General features: G+C 37.2%; 1 protein-coding gene across 2 annotated transcripts in view; it reads left to right on the top strand.

The window, feature by feature from the left end:
* The window catches only part of LOC122080775 (novel plant SNARE 11-like), a 33,510-nt gene extending 9,040 nt beyond the window's left edge, over positions 1 to 24,470 (top strand). For both annotated transcript variants that reach the window (XM_042647622.1, XM_042647623.1), the window contains exons 5-11: positions 8,514 to 8,551; positions 11,316 to 11,410; positions 13,205 to 13,284; positions 22,015 to 22,071; positions 22,169 to 22,261; positions 22,350 to 22,424; positions 24,045 to 24,470. In XM_042647622.1, coding sequence (XP_042503556.1) covers positions 8,514 to 8,551; positions 11,316 to 11,410; positions 13,205 to 13,284; positions 22,015 to 22,071; positions 22,169 to 22,261; positions 22,350 to 22,424; positions 24,045 to 24,125 — 519 coding nt within the window. In that variant the 3' untranslated portion in view covers positions 24,126 to 24,470. The remainder of the gene's footprint in view (positions 1 to 8,513; positions 8,552 to 11,315; positions 11,411 to 13,204; positions 13,285 to 22,014; positions 22,072 to 22,168; positions 22,262 to 22,349; positions 22,425 to 24,044) is intronic.
* Positions 24,471 to 24,797: the final 327 nt, after the last annotated feature.

The raw sequence follows: 24,797 nt of genomic DNA, 5'->3' as shown, positions 1-24,797 counted from the left end.
CCCCCCCCCCCCCCCAAAAAAAAAAAAGAAATATCTTACTGTTGCCCATGCAAAAAACAACTAAACTTTGGCTCTTAGAGATGCCTTATAAGCAGTTTAATAAATATATCATAAGTCAGATTGTTTTTCTCTCTATCAACTAAGTGATAGCAACCAGAGCCAAGGAATCCACAGTCCATGCCCTTATAATTTTTATACTGGCATTTCCTTGGCACAAGCCTGTTTACTGACTTTAGTTCACCTATTTAAGAAACTCAGCCCACATCTCACTAACATATTGCTGTATAAAAGCAATAATTCAAGTATTGAAACAGGAGTATTGGAAATCCAGGTTTAAGACATGTATCATACATACCACTGGACAGAATGAAAATTAAATCCACATTAAAACTATTAGAGGCACATATAATTCACTGAAGTACATTCTGAATCTACTTTTGACACTAAAATGAGTAAAACTAATGTATGATAAAAATTGCATTTTCAAATGAATTACACATTATTTCTTTAGTGACACGTTAAGAAATACAATGTATTATCCGGATTCAGGAATAAGAAAAACCAATAACTTTTACTTTCTTTTCAGAAGGATAATTAGCAATCAAAGCTCCCTCCATTGCAGGGTCTGGGAGGGGCAAATGTAAGCAGCCTCTGCGTCGCAGGAGAGGCTATTTCCAAGTTTTGAACCTGCAACCAACATGTTGCAGTGGTACAACTTAACTGTTGTGCCACAGGCTCCTCAGAATGATAAATAATTCATGAAAAATATAATTTATGATCTTCCTTTTCTTGTACGGATATTCACATTGTTTTTTTTTTCTTTAAACATATTCATCAGAAAAGTATGATAGAAAGAAAATAGAATTGAAATATAGTGGAGACATCAAAGGTAAAAAATTAAATTGCGGGTGTTGTAAGCCTTTTAGTTTTATAATGTAATTATGTATAGAATATTATTATTACCACAACATATTGACCTTGTTACAACTAATACTTTTAACACCATTTGATACTATCATACTAGAGGAATATTCTGGTTCCCTGGTTAGTTCATAAAAGTAGGTTGAGAATCATATTGGACCACATCTTAGAAACATGGTGGAACCAAGGGAAGGGCATAATTCCCCCCCCCCCCCAAAAAAAAAATTACCTTACAAATGGGTCATGCGATACAAGAGGAGTAGGAAATGGTACCTTTGAGTTCGTCTCCTCAAACCCAATAACCCCAACCCCAACCCCGTTATCATTATCCAATGTTTCATAAAGTTTTTTAAAAAAATGATAATAATAATATACTAAATTCAACTCAACTCAACTTTTTCCTATCTAAATGGGGCTGGCTACATGGATCCTCTTTCACCAATCAACTCTATTCAAAGAAATACTTGTTACCAGTCCAAAGCTACGCATTTATTTTCTCACTGTTTCTCCTAAAGTTATTTTAGGCTTCCCCCTAGCTGTAATAATAATAGAATACAATTAATAAAGTTATCTTATGAACTATGTTATATGGTGAAAGTGAAATACTTTCACTAAAACTTACCATGTAAGTAGAAGATAATGTAAGAAATGTATCAATAAAGTTAATGGAATTGTTATATGGCAAAAAGAAAAACCACAAGATGTTGTGTAAAGATTTTTCTCTATACACTTTCCAGGTCTAAAATATATTACAACAACTTATACTTTTTGCGAGTAAATGGGGTTGGCTACATGGATCTGTGGGTGGGGAAGACGAAATAGAAAAGAAAGAGAAGGGAAAGAGAGAAAGAAAGGAAAAAAGCAAAGCAACACCTCGGGGGCATCCCATCTACAAACGACATATGGCACGGATCTTTGTCCTCCAAACAGCTCTTTAAGAAGTCAGACTAGGATCACAGCCTAGCATCTGCATATCTTCCCTTACCAACTTATCAAGTTATCATGGTCATCTTAGGTCTGCCTCTAGCCTTTTTAGCTCCATCCATCCATATCTGATCACACCTCTGCACTAGAGCATCCCAAGGTCTCCGTTGGATGTGTCCAAACCACCTTAAACAGCATTCTCAGAGCTTGTCCCAAATCGGGACAACTCCCAAATCAGCTCTAATCCAGTCATTCCGCACTCTGTCTCTCCTAGTTTTGCCGCACATCCATCTCAACATCCTCACCTCACTAGCATGGTTTAAAGTATCTCCGATAAGATACAATACCCCTCTGATGCGTATCTTAAATTTAGCCAACCGATACGGTGACAGATACCGATACTTTAAACTTTGATCTTCAACATATCTTAGCGTATTTTCGATACTATACGGTACCCTCCGATAAATATCTTAAATTTATTCGACCAATACGATAATTGATATTGATACTTTAATCCTTGCATCTCAGCCACACTCAAATTATCAATATTATACTTCTTGATGCCCAATATTCTGCCCCATAAATCATAGCCAGTCTTACAACTGTTTTATAGAATTTTCCTTTAAGCTTTAGCGGAATACGTCGTTCACATAACACTTAAGATTCACCTCTCCACTTCATCCATGCCACTTTAAAATTGTGGGAAGCATCATCATCTATCTCTCCTTCCTTGTATATAATTGACCACAGATATCTAAAAAATTTTGCATTGCAGGATCTCTCTCTTCAATTTTCACCACTTCATTATCAGTCCTTGAGCTACTAAAGATAAACTTCATACAGTTCATCTCCGTGCTACTTATCTTAAGACCTCTTAATTCCAAGGTAGATCTCCATAACTCCAATTTATCGTTAATCCCCACCACAGTCTCAGCCACCAAAACAATATCATCTGCAAAAAGTATACACCACGAAATCTCTCTTGAAAGTCCTTGGTTAATTCATCAATAATAAGTGTAAATAGATTAGGGCTTCAAGGGAATCCTTGGTGAAGCCCAATTGTAATTGAGAACTCACTACCTTGACCTCCCACAAATCTCACATTAGTCACCATGCCCTTATATATATATATATATCCTTAATAATATCCACATATTTACTTCCCTTTCTTCTCTAATGCATGCCAGATTAACTCTCTAGGTACTTAGTCATAGGGCTTTTCCAGATCAATAAATACCATATGAAGATCATTTTGTTAGGTTCTAAATTTTTCCATAAGGCTTTGCGGTAGGTAAAGTTCTTCCATTGTGGATCTCCTAGGCATAAAACCGAATTGGTACTCCGATATACTAGTTTCTCCTCTTATGCACACTTCGATAACTTTTTCCCATAATTTCATAATATGATTCAAAAGATTAATGCCTCTGTAGTTATTGCAGCTCTAGTTATCACCTTTACTTTTGTAGATGGGGACTACAATACTTCTCCTCCATTCATCCGGCATCTTTCTAGTACTCAAAATCTTGTTAATCCCCTTGGTTAGCCAAGAAACCCCACATAGTCCTAAACTCTTCCACACTTCAATTGGGACCTCATCCAGGCCTAGTGTCTTACCTACTTTCATCTTCCTTAAGGCTTCCTTAACCTGGGTCACATCTATCTTTCGTACATATCTATGATGCGTATAGTTATGAAGAACACTCACTCCACTCCTACTAGGGTTGTCTCCATTTAGGGCGCTTCAAAAATACTCGTCCCATCTCCTCTTAATATCCTCATTCTTTTCTAGCACTCTATCATCATCACTCTTAATACATCAAGATCTCTACTCTTTCTTTTCCTGTATTTTAGCTATTTTATATTAATAGCCTTTCCCCTTTCCTTGGTATGAAGATTGTTGTACAGTTCATCATATTTCTTCACCCGAGCTTTCCCCATAATCTTTTTTGCCTCGTTTCTGGCAGCCTTATACCTCTTCTTATACTCAATCTCCCTAATCCTTTTCCAAGTCTTAAAACAATCCTTCTTAACCTTGATGGCTACTAGAACATCCGCATCCCACCACCAAGTCTCTCTATGGGTCAAACAAGTACCCCCTAGACATCCCTAGTACCTCTTTAGCAACTTTCTTAATGCAATTTGTCATCTCAGTCCACATCGCGTTAGCATCTCCTTCATAATCTCACTTCCCTTACTTCACCACTTTATTAGGAAAAGAGCCCGAGGAATCTCCTTTCAATGTCCACCACCTTACCTTTAGGAAAATATGTTTCCTTGGCTTACCAATTGGTGTATTGAGGCACAAATCCAAGATCAGCAGTCTATGCTAAGAAGTTAAGCTCCCTAAGGATAACCTTATAATCCTTACATAACAATATGTTGGACCTTTTAGCAAGGAATAAGTTAATTTGGCTAGAATTTGCCTACTTTTGTAAGTAACCAAGTGCTCTTGTCTTATAGCAAAGAGTGTATTTACAATGGATAGGCCATAGGCAGTTGTAAAGTCCAAAGCTACAGTCCACTCCTCATTCCTCTACCAACTCCAAATCCTCCATGAACCTCTCTGTAACCTCTCTCCTATTCCTACCAATGTGTCCGTTCAAGTCTGCTCCCACAACAATCTTTCACCCAAGCCAAATCCATGCATTAAATCATCCATGTGTTCCCAAAATTGTAACTTTTTGCTTTCACCCAACCCTTCTTGAGGTGCATATATGCTAATTATAACACAAGCTTAATGGTGAATATATTATAGTTAATATAAGGGTGGGAAAATTATGTCCATGTGCAATGGAGGAATGATCAAATTAGGAAGGATAAAGTAAGGAATGATCAAATTAGAGCTGATTTGGGATTAGCTCTGATCAAGTACGAGAAAGTCGCTTGAGGTACCATGGCCTTGTTCAACGGAGGCCTTTAGATGCTCCAATATGGAGAAGTTATTTGATTCAGATTGAAAGAGCTAAAAGAGCTAGGGGTAGACCTAAAATGACTCTGGGAAAGGTGTTGAGGAAAGACATGCATAGCTTAGTCCTTGTATCTACTATGACCTCGAATAGAGCTAATTGGAGGGTAAGGATCGATGTAATCCATGCAGCCAGCCCCATTTAGTTGGGATAAAGCTGAGTTGTAGTTGTTGTATAAGAATGGGAAAAGTATCATTGAGATGCCGGCGGAGGCTACCTCAAAAGCTCCTCCCTCAATCTCTCTCCTCCTGACACTCTCCTGCCCCTGAGTAGTGGATTCTCCATAACGCTAGCTTCCCTATTAGATATAATATTTTTTCCAAACATTTATGATATAAGGGCAGACTGTATCGAACTATATTGTACAAATCCATTATAATATACAAGGAAGATAGATATTCTTGTTGGTTTATGGTTGTCCTTGTTGGCAACTCGGCCACGTGGCGGTGATGACGTGGCCAGTTTGGGTGACATGGATGAAAATGATGACATGGTATTGTCTAGTGTCACCAATGAGATAACAGAGCTGCTTGGTATGCATGGAATGGTTTGATACATCCTTAGTATGTGGTGCGGGTTTCTAGGTCAAAACTGGTAAAATTAGCCTATTTACACTCGGGGATATTTTCGGTAGTGAAAATGACATTTTTGGAAGATCGTTTCTTCATGAAAAATATAGATTGTAATTTATCTAGTCCAGTGCATCTGATTTTGTTGCATTCCGATACCGTATGAAGAAGTTACGGCATTTGTGGCAGTCAAGGGTAGTTTCGGCATTGAAGATGAATTTTTTAAAGGAAGTGTTCTCCATGTAACAATACAAAAAAAATCCAATCTTTCCAACGGTTCTGATTTCATCGCGTTCTGATTCCGTATGAGAAAGATGCGTCATTAGAAAGGTCTAGGGGCATTTTGGTCTTTTTACATGACTGAGTCAGATGATTGAGTCTTCTGTAAAGTCGTAGAGCGTCTAGTTACAGTTCCAACGCACTTCATTTTATCTCGATCAGATATCGTATGAAAAAGTTATAAGTGTTTCCGTAAAGCCGGTTTGAAAATCCAAACTGAAAATTCATCAGTATGCTCTCGGTGTTGGGTGGATTTTTTGGAATTTATTTTTGAAATTTGAAGGGCTTTTATATAATTTTGAGATTTTGAAGGTCTTAGTTGATAAGGGGTGTTTAGCACTAGAAATATGAAGGCAGGGGCTTATGTGTATATAAGAGAATCAGAGGGATCCTTAATACACGGCTCAGATTGAGCGACGTCGGTCAGATTTAGATCTGATGGTTCGTGCAAGAGCTTGCGTTGAAGATGCTTATCCGAGGCTTCTCATTGGTGAAGTGTATTAGTTATGATGGTGTGGCGCCTCACCATATTGAGTCTTGATTGTGTGTAGCGCATGTGCATAGAATCTATAAAGAGATTCTCCGTGTCTTGATCTAAGCCAATCATATCATATCGGTTCCGATCTAACGGTCAAGATCGATGGAGCTTTATTATAGTTAGCCGGCAGTGTACCGTGAAACTCACTACACCAACCAATCGGTGATCCACAACGCGTCTGACAATGTCAGCGCGTACTTCATGATGATGTCATCATGATTCAAAATCTATGATTTAGATCTATTGTCCGTTGGTCCAATCGGACGGCTCAGATTAAGAGATACCTTTTGATGAGATCTACGGCTAGATCTACGCCTCTGTTGCGCGAGCCACCGGTGTAGCCTACGCCACCCCTACGAAGATTCCATTTCAGGCTATCTTATTGCTCTAACTTCAAATGGTCATATCTCCCTCATTTTAACTCGGATTTGGGTGATTCAAGTTGGAGATTCTTCATCTCTCCGAGCTCTACACACCAAAGGGAAGAAATCAGGCAAAGGGGTTGCTGAGGTGGTTGGAAAAATGAGTTGAAGCTCGTGGAAGGAGAAGGGTTTGAATAAAAGACTTCCATCCTCTTGCACTTCATCCATAGCCCCCAATTAGAGGCTTAGGAAGCTGCTGGAAACCAAGGCAGAAAGCTCTATTGGTTGTTGCCAAGAGAAAGAAAAATAAAATGGAAGAGGAGAAGAGGGAGAAGAAGAGGGAAATAGAGAATAAGTTTTTCCCTCTCTTTGTGTGTGTCTTGAATGCCTCTCAAGAAAGATTTTCTCAAATCCAATTAATGGAGTTTGATGGTTCTTGTTGAGAATACTATTTCCCCATTAAAGCTTTATTTACAAGGAAGACTAGAAGAGGAGAGAGAGAGAGAGAGAGAGGAGTGTGTGTGTGAATGTGAATGCCATTGTGGCTCCATGAAAGTAAAGACAAGGAGAAAAGAAAGAAGAAGAACAAGAATCTAGAATTTGGTTCTTGTGAGTTGCTTCAAGAAACCCAAGTGCCAACCGGGGTTGAAGCATTGGTGGCACCGAGACAACGTGATTATGGTCCGCATCAAGTGGAGATCGACATTATTGCATCTCCAACGGTTACTCCTTGCCAAGGTAACCTCAGTTTTGCCAAATTTCCATTATTATAAATCATTGTAGGCAAGATGTTTGATAAAATACCTAAGTGATAGTTGTAGTCTATTTGGGGGGAAATTTGCATGTATGAGTGCTTCACTATAGGGCATTGTTATAAGCCCAACTTTATTTTTTTTGGTGTTCAGTGGGCGTTGGACATAAGGGCTATGTGTTCTTTGGTAGTTACAACTACCTAAACCTATTTTCCGTGGGTGCGGCCTCTCATATCATTATGAGAAAACTAGGGTGAAGACCTAGCCATTGTATGTCATTGGTGGAAACTGGGAATCTGTTCCCTTGGCTGTGGGTGCAGTCATACTTATTATTGAGTAAATACTGAGCCCGACAGTGGGCATTACTCCGTGCATGTAGGCAACTGGCCGAAGCACTTATTTCTTGTGTTGTGGATGTGTATGCTCGTATTTGTATTATGGATTGGAGTGCTTGGCTGCAGAATGGGTGTGTACATTTGGTAGACCTGACCACTTGGTGGTGCAGTGTGGATGTGCATACGACTGTGTATGTATGTGACAGTGATTACCTTGTGAGGTTTATGAGACAGCTCTGGGCAGCAATACAGGTTACATGAGTAAGTTCCGTGCAACAGTAAGAATGGCCAGTAGTATACATAGCAGCTCTGGGCAGCATCAGTAGACTGTGCTATTGAAGTACAAATAGTGATTGCCACATCAGGGGTACAGCTGAAAAATGAAATAATGTTTGGCACACTGATCCACCCCCCCCCCCTCTCAGTGTCAATCGGGACCCAACAATTCTTTATACAAATAAAATCCCAAAGATCTTTTAGAAAATAGTTTATCATATTGGGTAATGCCTGATATCTTACCAATGGTCATTTAGTGGAAAATCTTAGTTGGCATAAGGGATTTTCCAATGCTTATAAGGCCGGGGAAAACAATGTGGTACAAGTAGAAGTACGGGTAGAGCTAAAATTTCATCTCGTAGCCTCACCCCTCCACCCCCAAAAAAAAAAAAAAAAAAATCCAGGTTCTGCCCTGCTCAGTAATGTTTACTTCAATTCTCATGTATGAGTAGATCAGGGGAAACAGTTCAGCAAAGCCTAAGCAAAAAGTGCATGTATTCAACTTCATAAAGATATCCTATTTAAAACTGTAATTAGTATGTCATTAAGCAATCCAACTTCAAACTAACTCGTAATGTTATTGTTTTGCAGATTAAAGAACTTAATTCTTATGTTTCTCTGAAGAAGCAGTGAGTTGTCAACTACCTTACCAGTAATTACATATGTTAAGAACTATGTGTATGTATTGTGGGTTTTGTAATTAATTTTTACAAAACATGGGTATGCACAAATGTACATAAATTGGAGGAGCTACTTGTAATTACAGAAACTTCTAATTTTATAAATAGTCATGGCAGCCAATTAGGGAATTCTTCCCTAGTCATTCTCCTCTCTCCTCCTCGCAAACTTCTTCTTCCTTCTTTTCTTTTTTCATTCCTAAATACTGGTAATATTGTTCTGATTCTGTTGCAGCATTTATAAAAACTTGCATATGCATAAAGTTGAATTTCGTATGCTTAGATGAAAGTATTTACTTTGATGTCTTGTTATTTCACATTTCACAATTAACATCCTTGTAACTGGCAGAGAGATTCACAATAGGAACCGGATGGAAAGGCTACTATAAATTTTTCCTTGACATTGAAAATTTGGAATCTAGAATCTTGTGTTCTGGCTTCTATGCTTTGCAACTCAAGCACATCTTTTCTGTTCCCTGAAAAACAACCACATAGTCCTAGAAGAGCATTTCATGTCAGGCTGACTATGTTGAAATTTGGTAAACAACATTCAAGCTTCAGTTTTTGGGGGAAAAAAATACTTATAGTGAAGTCCACTTCAATCAACCTTAAGAGAAATATGTTATCAAACACACTATAAGTTCAATTCTACTTCATGGACCAACATGTGGTACTGAAGAGGTGCAAGTACTTACTAGTTAAATGAGCTTAATCACTGATGAGGAAACTGAAATCAACACTAAATTGAGATTCCCAGGAGAAAAAAAAAGCTACTTGAAATGAGCATATCAAAATGAAGCTGAGAGGAGCAGCAGAGGCTGAAACAGATATTTCTTTCAAGAAATTTTAGTTTCAAGCATTGTTTTCTTTGGAATAATTTACTCATTTATTTATGACAATGTAATAGTAGGGGGCATAATTTGTCCCAAAGATCCTAATTTTTCTCTAGTTTACTACCCATTAAAAAAGAAAAGAAAGAAAGAAAATACTCATCCATAGGAGTAACAAAGTCATGATTGAAAGTGCTTTCTAAAATCATTTCTATACTTGAAAGTCTGTGGTGGAGTTGGCTAGAAAATAAATGCATTAATTGAAACTGAAGAAGATCAAGACATGAAACATGTGAAACCTATGGCTGCAGGTTTGAGAAAACAACATTACATGGGAACAGATGAAAACCCGCAAAGTCTCTTTGGTTTTTCATCTGTTGGGGGGAAAACAATAATGTAAGGATTTATTGTGTTAGTGAAAGATAGTCAAAATTATGAATACCCCAGAACTCTCTTTGTTTTTCATCTGTTGTGGGGCAAACAATAATGTAAGAATTATTGCGTTAGTGAAAGACAGTCAAAATTTAAAACAAAGAAATTGTAGAAAAAGTGCAGCTTTGTAAGAATTATTGTGTTAGTGAAAGACAGTCAAAATTTAAAACAAAGAAATTGTAGAAAAAGTGCAGCTCAATCTCCAGACGTGATATATCTGTACGGTATACCTGTGAATCTATTCTTTTCCACCATATCTTATTTTACTTTATCTTCTTGCTTTCTAAGAAATAAAGGAAGTGCAGAGATAGGACAGAGAGAAGGGCTTACTACTTTAAATATCTTATCTGGCTCTAATTGATGTAACACCTCAATGGTAAGTACACTTTAGTCCATATCTAACATCAAGAACTTAAATACTGAAGTGCATTGGAGCGAGCAGCCTAGAGTTTAATGACTAATTTTTTTCAGCCTTTTGTTTGAGTCAAAATCTGTGATATCTATTACCATTAAGTTCATGATTAAATACCATCATTATACCTATTCAAATGAAAAAGGTTAAATCCCAGTTTGAATAATAAAATGCTAGGTAGGTCATAAATATAACACAAGCAACAAAATGAAATTGAATTGGGTTTCCATACAAAATGATGTTTAGAGTCCACCTTGGAGATGTGGTACAGAATTTTTCTAAAGCAAGTTCCATGAAGTCGCAATGCAAGATGAGCACTTATAGCCCTTAATAAAAGAGTCTTGCAATCCTTAATATTCAGGCTTGAGGAGCATGCACATACAAATCATGCACATCTGGCCTAACCAAGGTTTCTTATTGGCCAATTGTATTACTCTTTCTTTCCAAGCGTCTTACTATAGTTTTTCCGAGGTTAAATACATCTCAGTCATCATTCATGTCTTCTGCCAAGTGCTTATAGGAAAAAGATGATAGACCCAGATCCTTTTGCTATTACCTAAATCTGCATTCCCACCCCACCCAAACCACCACACACCCCCTCCCAAAAAAAAAATCAAAATTTTAAATCTTGCCTTCATCTTTTGACTTCCTTCTGGCTTGCTTTTGAAACCATTACAGCAGCACTTTCATGGATGGTGGTATCTGTTGAATGTTTCTATCAATCATTTTTTAAGATAATAAGTTTATGAGGAGTTATTATTTAGGGAAACTCTTTCACCATATCTGAAATTTATTTGCTTATTTTTGAAATATTTTTGATTGCCTTATTGGATTGATCTTGTTAGAAATTAAATTAACAGATATTAAATTGCTTATAAACCATTATGGCAATTATCTGTTTTTCAAACTCTTTTGATTTCTTCTGTTATACTTAATTGGAATTTTATAAATGAATCACTATAGTCTATTCCACTGATTTATTTTGTTGCTCCTAGTATTTCTGATTGGGTTCTTGCGTCATCTTATACGTTTATTGGCACAGATATGCTAGCAAGCTTGAAAACAAACGGGCAGACCTTTTTGAAGGGCCTCATGGTGGCGGTAGTGTTGGCGAAGAGAATATTTTGCTGGCTTCTTGTAAGTATGTTCCCTTCTTTTCAGGATTTGAGCATATTTCTATTATCTTTTTCATGCAGATTAAATACATTTACAATTGCCTGGCATTTAGTTCAATCACTTTATATCAGAAGACATTATTTTCCTTTTCAATTGTATTAAGAAGTGCAAGTTAATTTTATTTAAATGAAGGTTTTCTTCTTTCCTTTTTACTTTTTCTAACATCATGAGCTTTGGCTTTTATTGTTCATCTATTTCTAGTAGTTTATGCACACTGTTTAATTCTTATGAAACAACAAGTTAGACTTTTCCCAACTAAATGGGGTCGGCTACATATATCCGTTAAATGGTAAATAAACGGAAACATAAAGAAAGAAAAAAAGGGAAAAAATAAAAGAAAAGGAAAGAAACAAAGCAACACCATAGGGACATCCCACCTACAATCAGTCGGAAACCTGGATCTTTGCCCTCCAAATAGCTCTTTATAAGGTCATACTAGAGTCAAGACCTAGCCTCTGCATATCTTTTCTTACAACATCCTCTATGGTCATTTTAGGTCTGCCTTTACCTCTTTTTGCTCCTTCTATCAGGATCTGGTCACTCCTCCTAACTAGGGCATCCCTATGTCTTCGTTGAACATGGCCATACTATCTTAATTGACATTCTCAGAGCTTGTATTGAATTGGAGCTACTCCCAAATCAGCTCTAAGTCATTCCTTACTCTACCTCTCCTAGTTTTTTTGCATATCCATCTCAACATCCTCATCTCTACTACGCTCAGCTTATCTATGTTACTCTTCTTGACTGTCCAACATTCCGCCCCATATATCATAGCCTGTATTACAACAAACCTGTAGAATTTTCCTTTAACCTTTAAGGGTATACACTAATCACACAACACGCCAGAGGCCCTTCTCCACTTCATCTGTCCTACTTTAATTCTATGAGAAATATCATCTTCTATATCACCTTCCTTATTTATGATTGACCCCATATATCTAAAATAGTTGCTTTGCAGTATCACTCTCTCCTCAAGTTTCACCACTTCATTATCTGTCCTTGTGCGACTAAAGTCATACACCATATACTCCATCTTCGTTCTACTAATCTTAAGAATTTTTTACTCCAAGATAGATCTCCGTAACTCCAACTTATCTTTAATCCCTATTATTGTCTCATCCACCAAAAAAATATCATTGGAAAAAGCATAAACCACAAAACATCACCTTGGATATTCTTGGTTAAATCATCTGTGATAAGTGTAAACAAATAAGAGCTTAAAGTTGAACCTTGATGCAACCCAATAGTAATCAGAAACTCACTACCTTGACCTCCCACGGTTCTCACATTAGTCACCACACCCTTTACATGTCTTTAATTATATTCAAATATCTACTTGACACCCCCTTTCTTCTCCAATATATGCAAGACTCTCTCCGGAACTCTATCATAGGCTTTTTCTAGGTTAATAAAGATCATATGGAGATGAGTCTTCGTAGTAGGTAAATCGCATGTGAAGATGCTTGCTTTCTTTCCCTTCTTTCTTGAGTATGCTGATGTTGAGGTTGAAATGGGTCATTTATGTGAATGAGGCATATATTAATGGTCCATGCTGCCTTGCAAATCCTAGAACCACATATGATTTGTTTTGCAGAGCATATGCTGTCATGAGTATCCGTTAAAGTTTGAACTGATTGTAAACTCCCTTGATGCAATAGGCCTATATTTCAACTCTTTAAGACAGAAACCTCTGTATAGTTAGAGATAAGTAAACACATTGTTCTAACCAGACAATACATGGCCTGTTATCTGCAGCTATGACCAATGAACAGTTAACCAATGCTGGAAATCAGATGATGGATGAGACTGATCAGGCAATTGAGCGTTCTAAAAAGGTTAGCATCCTATTTCAAAGATATGTATGCGACTGGATAGAGAAGAATTGGCTGTTGCCAATGTTTTATGATTGATGGCACTTCAACCTTCCTTTTTCTTTTTCCATCATGTAAGCATGAAATTGCTTAGTTGGTTTTGAAAAGAAACTGTGATATTGAATCTGTTTCAGAGTTCACATGCTGTTGATTTTGTTGATTTCCTTTTTTTCCTGATTTTATATGCACTAAATAAATGAAACACTTGGTTTTTAATATTTCAGTTTTTGTGATTTCTTTATCTTACACATGGGTGAAACTTCTTTTTTTTTTTGGCAACTTCATCTCCTTTGATATCAAGAGCTCTTCTTGTGTCGACTTCCCAAGGAACATATATATTATGGTGTCTTGGGGCTTGTCCCTCTCCCTTCTTCAGCCCACTTCCTTCTCTCTTAAATAAGGATGTAATCTAAATTTGTATTAATCCTATATGAATATATTGCAGTTGAGGGTGTTTCTTCTGTAATCTTTTTATTTGATTAATATTAAAAATCAGAAATTCCAATGTGTTTTCGTCGGTTCCCCAAGTAGTGGTGTTTCCACTAGCTTGATCAAAAAACTTGGTGGCCGGAGATTTAAGTTAGAGGGTCTGTAAACCTCAGAATAAGAAAGCTTTTTATGTTTGTTATATAAACAAGATAGTCGACAAGAATCATTGATGGAAACGTCTTCCCTAACAAGGACGGAAAATGCAACAGAGTTTTGTTCCTCTTGTGGAACTTCTTGTAATTCTGCCTCTTCAAGGGGTTGAGAAGCAGTGGTAGTGTTTACTATAAAAACAAATTCGACCTCTGAGTCAGAACAAGCAGAAGCCGAAGTAGTTTCTAATCATAAAGAATGTCTTCAGAATTAGAGATCTCTGTTTAAAAAACAATATCAAATTGGTTTCGTTCCAGAAATTTAATCATTTTTTTATGATTGTTTTTCTGGTTAGGACATTCATTTGCAAAATGGCCTAGTTCATTGCAAAGGAAGTAACAACAATCTTTTTTAGATTTACGTTGCCCTGTGGGTTTGGGTTTTGTAGGTTGTTTACGTACAAAATGCCTATTTGAAAACTTGTTTTTTGGTTGAAACCTATTTTTCCAAGGCTTCCATTATTTCCATTTGAATTTTTTAATCGGTTTATGCCTTCTTAAAGGTTCATAATGAGAAGGTGGTTGACCAAACTCATAATTGGCTGAATAATACCTTCTCTCTCCTCCTCAATTTCCCCTTTTTTATTTATTTTTTTATTCCTTTCTCTTGGAAATTTCAACTCTGCCCTTGCTTCTAGACTGAACCACCTCTGTCCATTTAGCATCAACCGTGCACATCTCTTGAAAACCCTGTAATCAAAGAACATCACAATATGTGGTCAAATTAATCATGAAGATATAATTAGAATTACCAATTAAATAGTAATTTCATGAATAATTACGACCGGATCACACTCCCCAACTTACACTTTTGCTCGTCCTCGAGTGAAAGACAATGAAAACTACTCTGCTTATCATGCCATCAGCTCAATGTAACCACTCATAAATAAGTAAGAGCTTCATCAATGAATCAACAACAAGGATTCTAAGTATGCCAGTAATTCAACACAAAGTTAAACAGAGAACAACATCCTCGTCCACTTTAACCAACTTTTACTCTTACATTCAAAATTAACCATTGTAGCTAAGTCTATGAGGTCCAATGCTATATAAGCCATCATTTTTGTCATGCAACTATGATCATGCTCTTTTTTTTACAATTACTCTGATCTGTGCAGTGTCCTAACCTATTAAGCTTTCTAAATGGGCTACGTAGCGAGCTTTGGGTCAATTACTCTCAAGCCAGATAGCTTTAAGGAACTAGGTGTAGAACACCCCTCGAACTTACTTACTAAACCCAAATAGGCTACAATCCAAGACTATATCAAAGTTTTAAAATTTTTCTTAGACTGTCCAACCTTTTTACGTGAAACTCCATATCTGTGACACAAAGATCTGGAGTCTTTTTTTTTATATAGACATTCCACCTGTTTGACATGAATTTCAATGCTTGTGGCAAAAAAACCCAGTTGCTAGGGAGGAAGTCATAATGCATGATTTAAAAAAATTTCAACACATAAGGCTTGCATAGTTACACAAGGATCATCACAAACATTCACTAATATGGCAATTTTTAACACATAAGGCTTGCGTAGTTACTTTTACTTTTACCTTTTTTACTTTTGTAAAAGGCGGGAATCAACTCACTTTGGTAAGTGATGATGGGTGAGGATTTTTTCATCTTTGGTAGTTGGTGGGTGAAGACTTTCCCATTATTTTTCCACCTTTGGTAGTTGTACTTTCCCATTTCAACTTTAAGAGGTGAGGATTTTTCCACCTTTAGTAGTTGGTAGGTGAAAATTTTCCTATTCCAACTTGAATAAGTGAAGACTTTTTCAACTTTAGTAGTTGGAAGGTGAAGACTTTCCTACCCCAACTTTAATAGGTGAAAACTTTCTACTCTTGGTCGGTGGATGTTGGGTATGTAATATTTTGTTGAGTTGGTCCTATAAATAGGGATTAATTGTAACTTTGTAAGCATTCAAGGACAACTCAGAATTTGAAAACAAAGTTTGCTTATGCAACTCTCTTCTTGTGTTTGATCAAGGTAGGTTGGTGTTTGATCCAGTCTATCCACCTTACGCTGTGAAGCCCATTTGTTATTTTGTTGTCTATTGTTCTGTCCTTTTCATCTTTCAACAATTTTCGGTAAGATCCTATTCTTCAAACCTTAATATCTTTATTCTCTGATCCTACCCTAGTGCTGTTTTGAGATTCATTAGAGTATTACATCAGTGGGTGCCTCAGTATCAAATGCTAACTCTTGGACCTTCTCAACCAGAGGAGCTCACACACTCTATAAGTCATAGCTATAAACTCTACCTTTGCACTAGATCGAGCCACCACAGGTTGTTTTTTGCTCCTCTATGTGACTAAGTTGCCACCTATAAATGTACAATAGCTTGATGTAGATCTCCTGTCAAAAACTAAGCCAGCCTAATCTGCATCAGTGAAGCCTTTTATCCTCATGTGGTTATGCTTAGTATAAAATAGTCTTTTCCTTGGAAAGGACTTCAAGTACCGGAGAATGAGATAAACAGCATCCAAGTGTCCACTCTTGAGAGCATGCATAAACTGACTCACCACGCCCACTACATAAGTGATATCTGGATGAGTTAAGAACAAATAAATCAGCTTCCCAACTAGCCTCTAATATTTCCCTGCATCAACAGGAGAAGAGCCAGAATCTTCCCCAAGTTTATGATTCTGCTCAATAGGAGACTTGCAGGTTTGCAACCTAACATTTATGTTTCTTTCAATAGATCTAGGACAAACTTTCTTTAGCATATATTTATGCCTGTCTTGGATCTAGACACTTTAATCCCGAGGAAGTACTTTAGGGGTCCTAGACATTTGATTTCAAAATGTTGGATTACGTAGTTTTTCAACTTAGCTATCTCAACTCTGTCATCTCTAGCCACCACAATGTTATCAACTTAGGCAATCAGGACTATGATGGTGTCATTACCTCGCTTAGTGAACAGGGTGTGGTAAACCTAACTTAGGAATAACCATTCTTTAGAATAGCTTGTCTGAACCTTTCAAATCAGGCCTTTGGAGACTATTTAAGGCCATACAGAGCCTTCTTGAGAAAGCACACCTTTCCTGCAGCTAAAAGAAACTTAAAGCCGGGAAGAGTTTGTATATACACATACTCTTCTAAATTACCATGTAAGAAGGAATTCTTCTCATCCAATTGATACAATGGCCAGTCTTTATTTGCTGCCAGAGATAAGAGGACCCGTATGGAATTATGCTTAGCCACAGGAGCAAATGTCTCTTGATAATCAATCTCATACACTTGGTTGTATCCTTTTACCACTAGCCTTGCCTTGTACCTCTCAATAGTACCATCTAACGGGTACTTGATTATGTAGACCAACCTACATCCAACTAGAGTTCACCCCTGAGAAGGTCAACCAATTTTTAAGTACAATTTTTATTGAGGGCCATCATTTCCTCAGTTATGGCTTGCTTCCACTTAGGGTCAGACATAGCTTCAGAAACATTCTTGGGAATAGAGACAGAGGAGAGAGCAATAGTAAAGGCAACACCTGTAGGAGAGAGAGAGAGAGTCATAGGAAACAAATTGGGCTTTATGATTAGTACAAACTCTCTTTCCCTTCCTAGTAGCAATGGGAAGATCTAACTCTGATGAGGGAGAAGGGATATTACCTACCTGAGGAAGGTGGATATCAAGATTTGGATTTAAAGAGGGCTCTTAGCAAGTCTTCTTGCCCCTCCTTGTGTACACAATATCCACCTCTTCCTTACCCGAACCTGAACTGCCTATTGAATGATCACCAACATCAATAATATCCACCTCTTTGTGTTTCCCAATGTCAAGCATAAAAAGGAAAATAGGCAAGGAGGAAAGAAAAGGGATTTCTTCAGTAGCCTTTTCACTCTCATTATTCTCCCCCTGAAAAGGATGTTGATGGGGTGCTAAAAAATATACAAACTCAAGGAAGGTGACATCTTTAGAGAGAAGCCTTCGTCTGGAAGAAGGATGATAGCACTTGTAACTTTTGGTAGTGGAGGAATAGCCAAGAAAGATACATTTGAGAGCCTTGGGTCCAACTTAGTCCGAGAATATTTTTTAATATGGGCATAATAGATATACCTAAACACTTTGGGGGGGAAGAGAGAAAGAAGAAGACTGAGGAGACAAGGTGTCCAAGGGAGTTTTAGAGCCAAAAAGTTTTGTTAGCATGCAATTGATAAAAAAAAGTAGCAGTAAAGAGAGCATCAGACCAAAAGTTTTAGGAACATGCATGCCAAAGAGAAGACTCCTACTGACTTCCATTAAATGATGATTTTTCCTCTCAACTACCCTATTTTGTTGGCGTGTGTCAACATAAGCCAATTGATGGATAATGCCATTATCCGTAAAGAAGTCTTGAAGACCACCATACATATACTCCCCCCGTTGTCAAAATGAACAATTTTAATCTTGGTGTCAAATCGTGTACATATCATATGATAAAAAATTTTAAAGGCATCATACACATCACTCTTATCCTTCATCAGAACAGTCCAAGCAGCAAAAGAAAAATCATCAACAAACAAAACAAAGTAGCAATAACCAAGTATAGAGGTAGTAGTAGAAGGTCCCCAAACATCAGTGTACAATATGAAAAGGAAGAACAGTAGATCCATTACTATGATAAGGATAAGAAGAACGATAATGTTTGGCAAAAATATATGGTTCACAATGAAAGATATGGGAACTAGGAAAAGAAGTAAATAAATGAGGTAATTGTTTCCTCAAAATAGCAAATGAGGGATGTCTTTAACATTGGTGCCACAACTTACGGAATCCACAGAACTATTATCAATACGTCCACACATGTAGGACTGAGCTGTAGCGAAAAAAGGTGATTGAGGTTCAAGTAAGTAGAGTCCTTTCTCCTCACGTCCATTGCCAATAATCCTCTTTGTCACCAAATCCTAAAAGAGACAAAGAAAAGGAAAAAAAGTGACAACAATTTAAGGATTTTGTTAGGTGACTCACATATAAGAGATTAGTGGCAAGGTTAGGAACGTGAAGAACAAAATCAAGTGAAATGGAGGAAGTAACAGGAATACTACTCTTACCAGAAATGGAGGAAAGGGAGCCATCAGCAACCCTAACCTTATCTCCACCGGAACAAATAGAGTACTTATCATAATAATGGGATGTACCAGTCATATGTTCCGTAGCACCAGAATCAATAACCCAAGATAGAGTTATGGAAGGAGCAGATGAGGAAACCTACAAGGTTGAAGCTGATGAATCTAGCATTGTAACTGAAGAAGATGATGAGCCCTCCTATTGTGACATGACCCTATGGAATGCTACAATATCATCTCTAGTAAAGGAATTGTGCTCTGTCTGTATGCTAGAAGTAGACCATGTGGTATCAGTCTCAGAATGAACACTGTGGGCTCTAGCTCCTCCTCTACGACCACCATATGCACCATTAGATCCACCACGAATACTTGGAGGATGGCTATGAAGAACCCAATATCTCTCTTTGATGTGCCCTGATTTCCCACAACGATCACATTGTCTGTCATCTCCACGAGGTGGCCCTTAACCTATTCCATAACCACGCCAATCACTCTGAGGACTAGTAGTAAGAGCTGACCGCTTAAGAGGGGGCAGGTTCCATGACCACCTGCCTAGTCTCCTCACTCTACAGTACATACTTCATTAAGGGATGGAAGAAGAGACTGGCCTAAGATTTGTATCCAGATTGGCTTATACTCTAGATTCAAACCACCAAGCAAGATAAGAACACGCTCCTTTTCAAGTGTTAGATAAACCTTTGCTTCATCAGGATTGGACAATTGGAGGTCCCTATAGTGATCATACTCTTCCCAGAGACGATAGTGTTGTAGTACTCAGAAATGGTCATATCCCCTTGCTTCATGGTAATTACCTTTTAGAGTAGTTGGTAAACCTTAGCCGAGTCACCCACACGGTCAAAAGTTTTAGTAACACTATCCCAAATGTCCTTTGCAGTCTCTTTTCTCATAAACCTCCTTTCAATCTCAGGTTTTATAGAGAATATTAGCCAAGCTATAACACTATAGTTTTCAGTCTCCCATTTTGGATATGATGGGTCACTTGGGTTAGGAGATATAATGGTATCTATAACATACCCAAGCTTTCCCTTACTCCGCAAGGATAGCTTCACAGAATGAGCCCAATCCAAATAGTTGTTGTTATCCAACTTCACCATAGAAAGCTGAGTATTTAGGTTATCAAAAGCCATAGGAGTGGGATGAGCAGTACTACTCGATGCAATGGCTTAAACATCTCCTAATAGGGCTCCAAGTCCACTGTCTTCATACAAATTGTAAAGATGGAGTCACACACAAGATGGGGAGTACTCACTCTACCCAAATTTTTCTTACTATAACCAGAAAACTTTTCTAGCAAGCAAATACTTCAAAGAGATTCACACCATCCACATTCTTCAAGGTATATAATCATAATATAGGAGCTCGATAGTCATAAACATGATACCTCACAAACACATAGCAATCAGAAGCATCACACGCCATATTTTAAAGACAAAAAAGGCCAAAAACAGGGTTGGTGGTACCCTATTTCCAAGGAAGAAATGAGTTGTGCAGCCACAACTCGAAGAGGCTTAAAGTGAGACCAAGCAGGTGATAATACACCTTAGGGCGACCCAAATGGACCTGGTTTCACCTCCAAAGCTGACCAAATGAGAGAGAGAGAGAGAGAAAAAAAGAACCAGGGCTGGCGGTGAGATTACCTAGGCCTGGTTTTGCTTATTGCCACATTCGTGTCTCTTTCTTCAAAGGGAAACTTCCCTTGGTGTCTCCATGGTCTCCTTGCATGCCTATCTCAAGATTTCTTCAATCTTCTCGTATAGAAGTCCCTTTACTTGGAACTCCTTTTTAACCCAGGGTCCCATAGAGAAGAGAAGGAAAGAAGAGATTTGTAGTTCGACTCTCAAACCAACCATACGGCTCTAATACCAAGGTAGAATATAAGAATGGGAAGAGAACAAAGAGATGAGAGATTAGAGAAGTAGAAGAGGAGGAGGAAGAGGAAGAAGAAGAAGAAGAGAGGATAGAATGGTGGAATATTGTGTTGAGAGTAATTCCTCTCTAACACATATATATTACTTCACTAATATTTTACCAGTAATTACATACACCTCCCTGGGGAGGTAAAAAGGGAAAAATAAAATATAACATGACTAGCAACATAACTAGTTCCCAAACTACCCTTAGAGTATAATCTCTAATATCTCTAATAGGACGAGCGCAAGGATCCATGCAAAAAAGATTGACGGGTTATGGCTAATTATAATAAGTGCTGGCTATCAACCTGATATACCACTACAAATCAGCCCATGCATATAACGACAGACTATAATAAGGTACCAGCTATCTACATGATGTACAATATAGATCGGTCAAGTCAAAGCATCCTACATGCATTATGTTCAACACCAAGACAATCCATCACCCAACCTACTTTTATGAAAGGAAGAATGAGATAACAAATTCTTGACAGCCCTGCTAAGCACAAAAAATAACAAGAAATCAAAAGTCTAACACAATAAGAAAATTTCTTTGCATTTTTGTATCAACCCATATTCCAATCCATGGCCCAATGACCATCTAAGAGAACTATATAATTCAGAAAATGATAAATCTATCATGCTGTATATCTTTGACACCAGAAGGAGGCTATCTAGACAGCCACCATCCACAAGCACCGTATAGAGGTAAAAGAAGGATAAGCGAGATCAAAACCGCTGCAGAACCATGTCTACAGCTCAAAAGTCAACTTACATAATTATCTTTCACTTCAATTAAGGTTACATAATCGTAATTCTTCTTCCTCTGCTTTAAATAAGTAGACACAAGTTGAAAGCTGCAATAAACTCTTATACTTGGTAGACTTCTCTGGTAACTAATAGAAACTTGTTTTACATCTTTTCTGCTTAAAAATTGAGTTATTCATACATGAATAATAAAAGTAATTCTTGTTCAGAATAGCTTCACCCATTTTAGTGACAATACATATTAGTACCCTTTTCTTGGATTACTACTTCGAATTGTATATCTTGGTAACTGTTGATTGTAGGTTGTAGAAGAAACTGTCAATGTTGGTACAGAGACTGCAGCTGCTCTCAAAGCACAGGTGTGCGATCTGATAAAATTATTTGTTATCATCTCATTCAGTTGCCCACCTTTTTTGACTTTTCAGTTAAGCTATATTACATGCTCATTATTTTCAGACAGAACAAATGGGTAGGATTGTTAATGATTTGGACTCAATCCATTTTTCAATGAAGAAAGCTTCTAAATTGGTTAAGGAACTTGGTAGACAGGTATTATTCTTATATATTTCCATCTCCATGTGCCATGCTGAACTTTAGTTTGTTCACTGTGTGACTTACTAAATGTTCTTCTCTTCAGATTGCGACGGATCGCTGTATTGTGGCCTTGTTCTCCCTTATTGTCCTTGGAATTGTAGCAATCATCATTGTAAAGGTGGACACTACTTTGATTCCCATTATTCTTGTTTCATTTTCATCACTGTGTGATCCAAGCCTTGTTCTTTACTATCTTAAACAGAGTGCTCAAAATTAATCAATGAAAAAGACAACTACTGCTTTTGAACTTTACAGGCTTCTATGGCTTGACTACTGAAAACATGAGGAGAAACTGCAAAGTTTTGTACATGGTGTAAAATATGATTAAGATGGGCCATGAAATTTGTCATGGTGGGAAATCCAAAGTCAACACTGCCTCCAGATGTTAGAATGGCCAATCAGCTCTCATGCTGAAATAGAAGGAAAAATTGCTTCCCATGCTGGCAATGTAGGAAAATTTTTCAGTTAAACATCTATTGCATGCCCTATTTTGCCACACACAGGTTTGGTTTGGGCATTACAAGCCCCCTAGTTTGGCCAGCATGTCAACTCCTATGGCATGTCAGACATATTGGCCACAAATTAAACTTCAGACTAGCTGCACATCAAATTTTGGCCAAGCACAAATAAGTTTTTCTTTTCTTTTTAACCCAACTTCCATATTGGTTCTTGTAATGTCTGGAATATGGCTTTCTTTCCCTTTTACTGGAAAAGGAGAGCGTATGGAAGAAAAAAGCCCTAGTGACAATATTTCTCATCTTTACATGCTATTCATGATTTATATTAGATAAGGCTTTGTCAGAGAAGTAACAGAGAGTCCATGTTTGGCTTTCTTCATTTCTTTAACTAATCAATGGAAACTTAATTCCACTTTTTGGTTCCATTACATTGTTATCGCATATACTGTATCTGTAGTCTTGAAATCTATCCTACAAGCAGATCGCTTTTGTGAAGTACCTCATAACATTTTGCATGCTTTTCAGTGATCTTCTTTTGTATCTCATAGTCATCAATTTAATCAAATTAGAATGTTGGAGTTATCTAAGAATCCATTTAGGGATGAAGTGAAAGTTCTGACTGAGTTTGTTTTGTGTATGTGTGTGTGTGTGTGTGCGTGTGTGTGTCTGTGTGTGTGTGTGAGAGAGAGAGTGAGGAGAGAGCTTTAAATTCTCTAATTTGCTTATACTATAAAATTTATTATTCCTTTTTCCTAAGGACAATCTAATATGAGCTTTATTATTGATTCGAGCTACCTAGTGATGAATGGTAGAATTATGAAATTCAAGCATGGGAAATTATCTGATAAGTCAGTTCCTATTCAATATTTCTTTCTCAAATTTAATTGCTTTCTTGGAGCCTACTTAAAACTTTCATAACCCAATCATCTCCAATGGATTGTTCCCAATCTAATTAGTATAAACAGGTCTAATCTTCTTTACAACAAGATCAGTCAAAGAAAATAGCTATGTTGCATATTTGCAAAGAAGAATTCTCAGGTTCCATGGTCCTTACGATAATTAGTTTGAAAGTTCAAGTGCATATTGTCTAGCACATGCCTCTAGAAATAAAAGGCCATCAGTTCTTCCCCAAGGGAATCTATTTCCTTTCTGAAAGATGGAACTCTGGATGCTTGACGAGTTTTCCTCAGTCCCCTTTTTGTTAGACTTTCTCGTCATTGTTTTACTTTAAATCTTTGAATAACACATTCAGCTAAAATATGTATCTTTGGATTGTTCAGATTGTGAATCCAAATAACAAAGATATCAGGGATATTCCTGGGCTTGCTCCTCCAGCAACTCGAAGACTTCTTTGGAATTAGAGGCAACAGAGAGCAATCATATTCTTCTCAAGATTCTTTTACTCCATTTTCCAGGCAGGCTGCCATGACTTGATTGCTCAGTCAGACCTAGTTCAGACAATTATGATCAGCAACAGATTTTTTATTTTATCTTTTTTCTATCTTCTTCATTTTCTCTTGGTCATAAATAATTTGGACTCACAATATTCTTGGTATATATGTCCTGATTTGAGTATACTGTAACATCCTAATGTCCTGTTCTCAATGTTCATAACTTATATGTATTTGTTAAGAAGGAAAGATCCCATATTACTGATTGGCATTGTTTATATGTATCTGACATAAAATTAATTGTTCTTTCACTAACTGGAATTGCATATGATGCATTGATGCTGGCAAGCTCCATCCCAGCTTTGAGTTGACAGTCTATCCAGGAATACTAATGGGAATGAAATACTGATGAAGTTCTGTTTAAATAAATTCAAACCTTTCTAAAGAAAATATATAATTGAGTGATCTCAGTTTTGTAAAACAGGAACCATGTTTTACCATCTAGGTTTATCAATTTGTATGTGAATGGGACCTACTTCTTCTTACATTAGTTCATTTAATAAATACTCACATTAACATCATAGGTTGCAAGGGCATAGAAATCTAATCCAAAAAGTCCCCTGTGAGTCTTTTACCTTGTCT

Source organism: Macadamia integrifolia, chromosome 6, assembly GCF_013358625.1.
Source record: "Macadamia integrifolia cultivar HAES 741 chromosome 6, SCU_Mint_v3, whole genome shotgun sequence".
NCBI classification, from domain to species: domain Eukaryota; kingdom Viridiplantae; phylum Streptophyta; class Magnoliopsida; order Proteales; family Proteaceae; genus Macadamia; species Macadamia integrifolia.
This window is presented reverse-complemented; position numbering and strand designations above follow the sequence as displayed.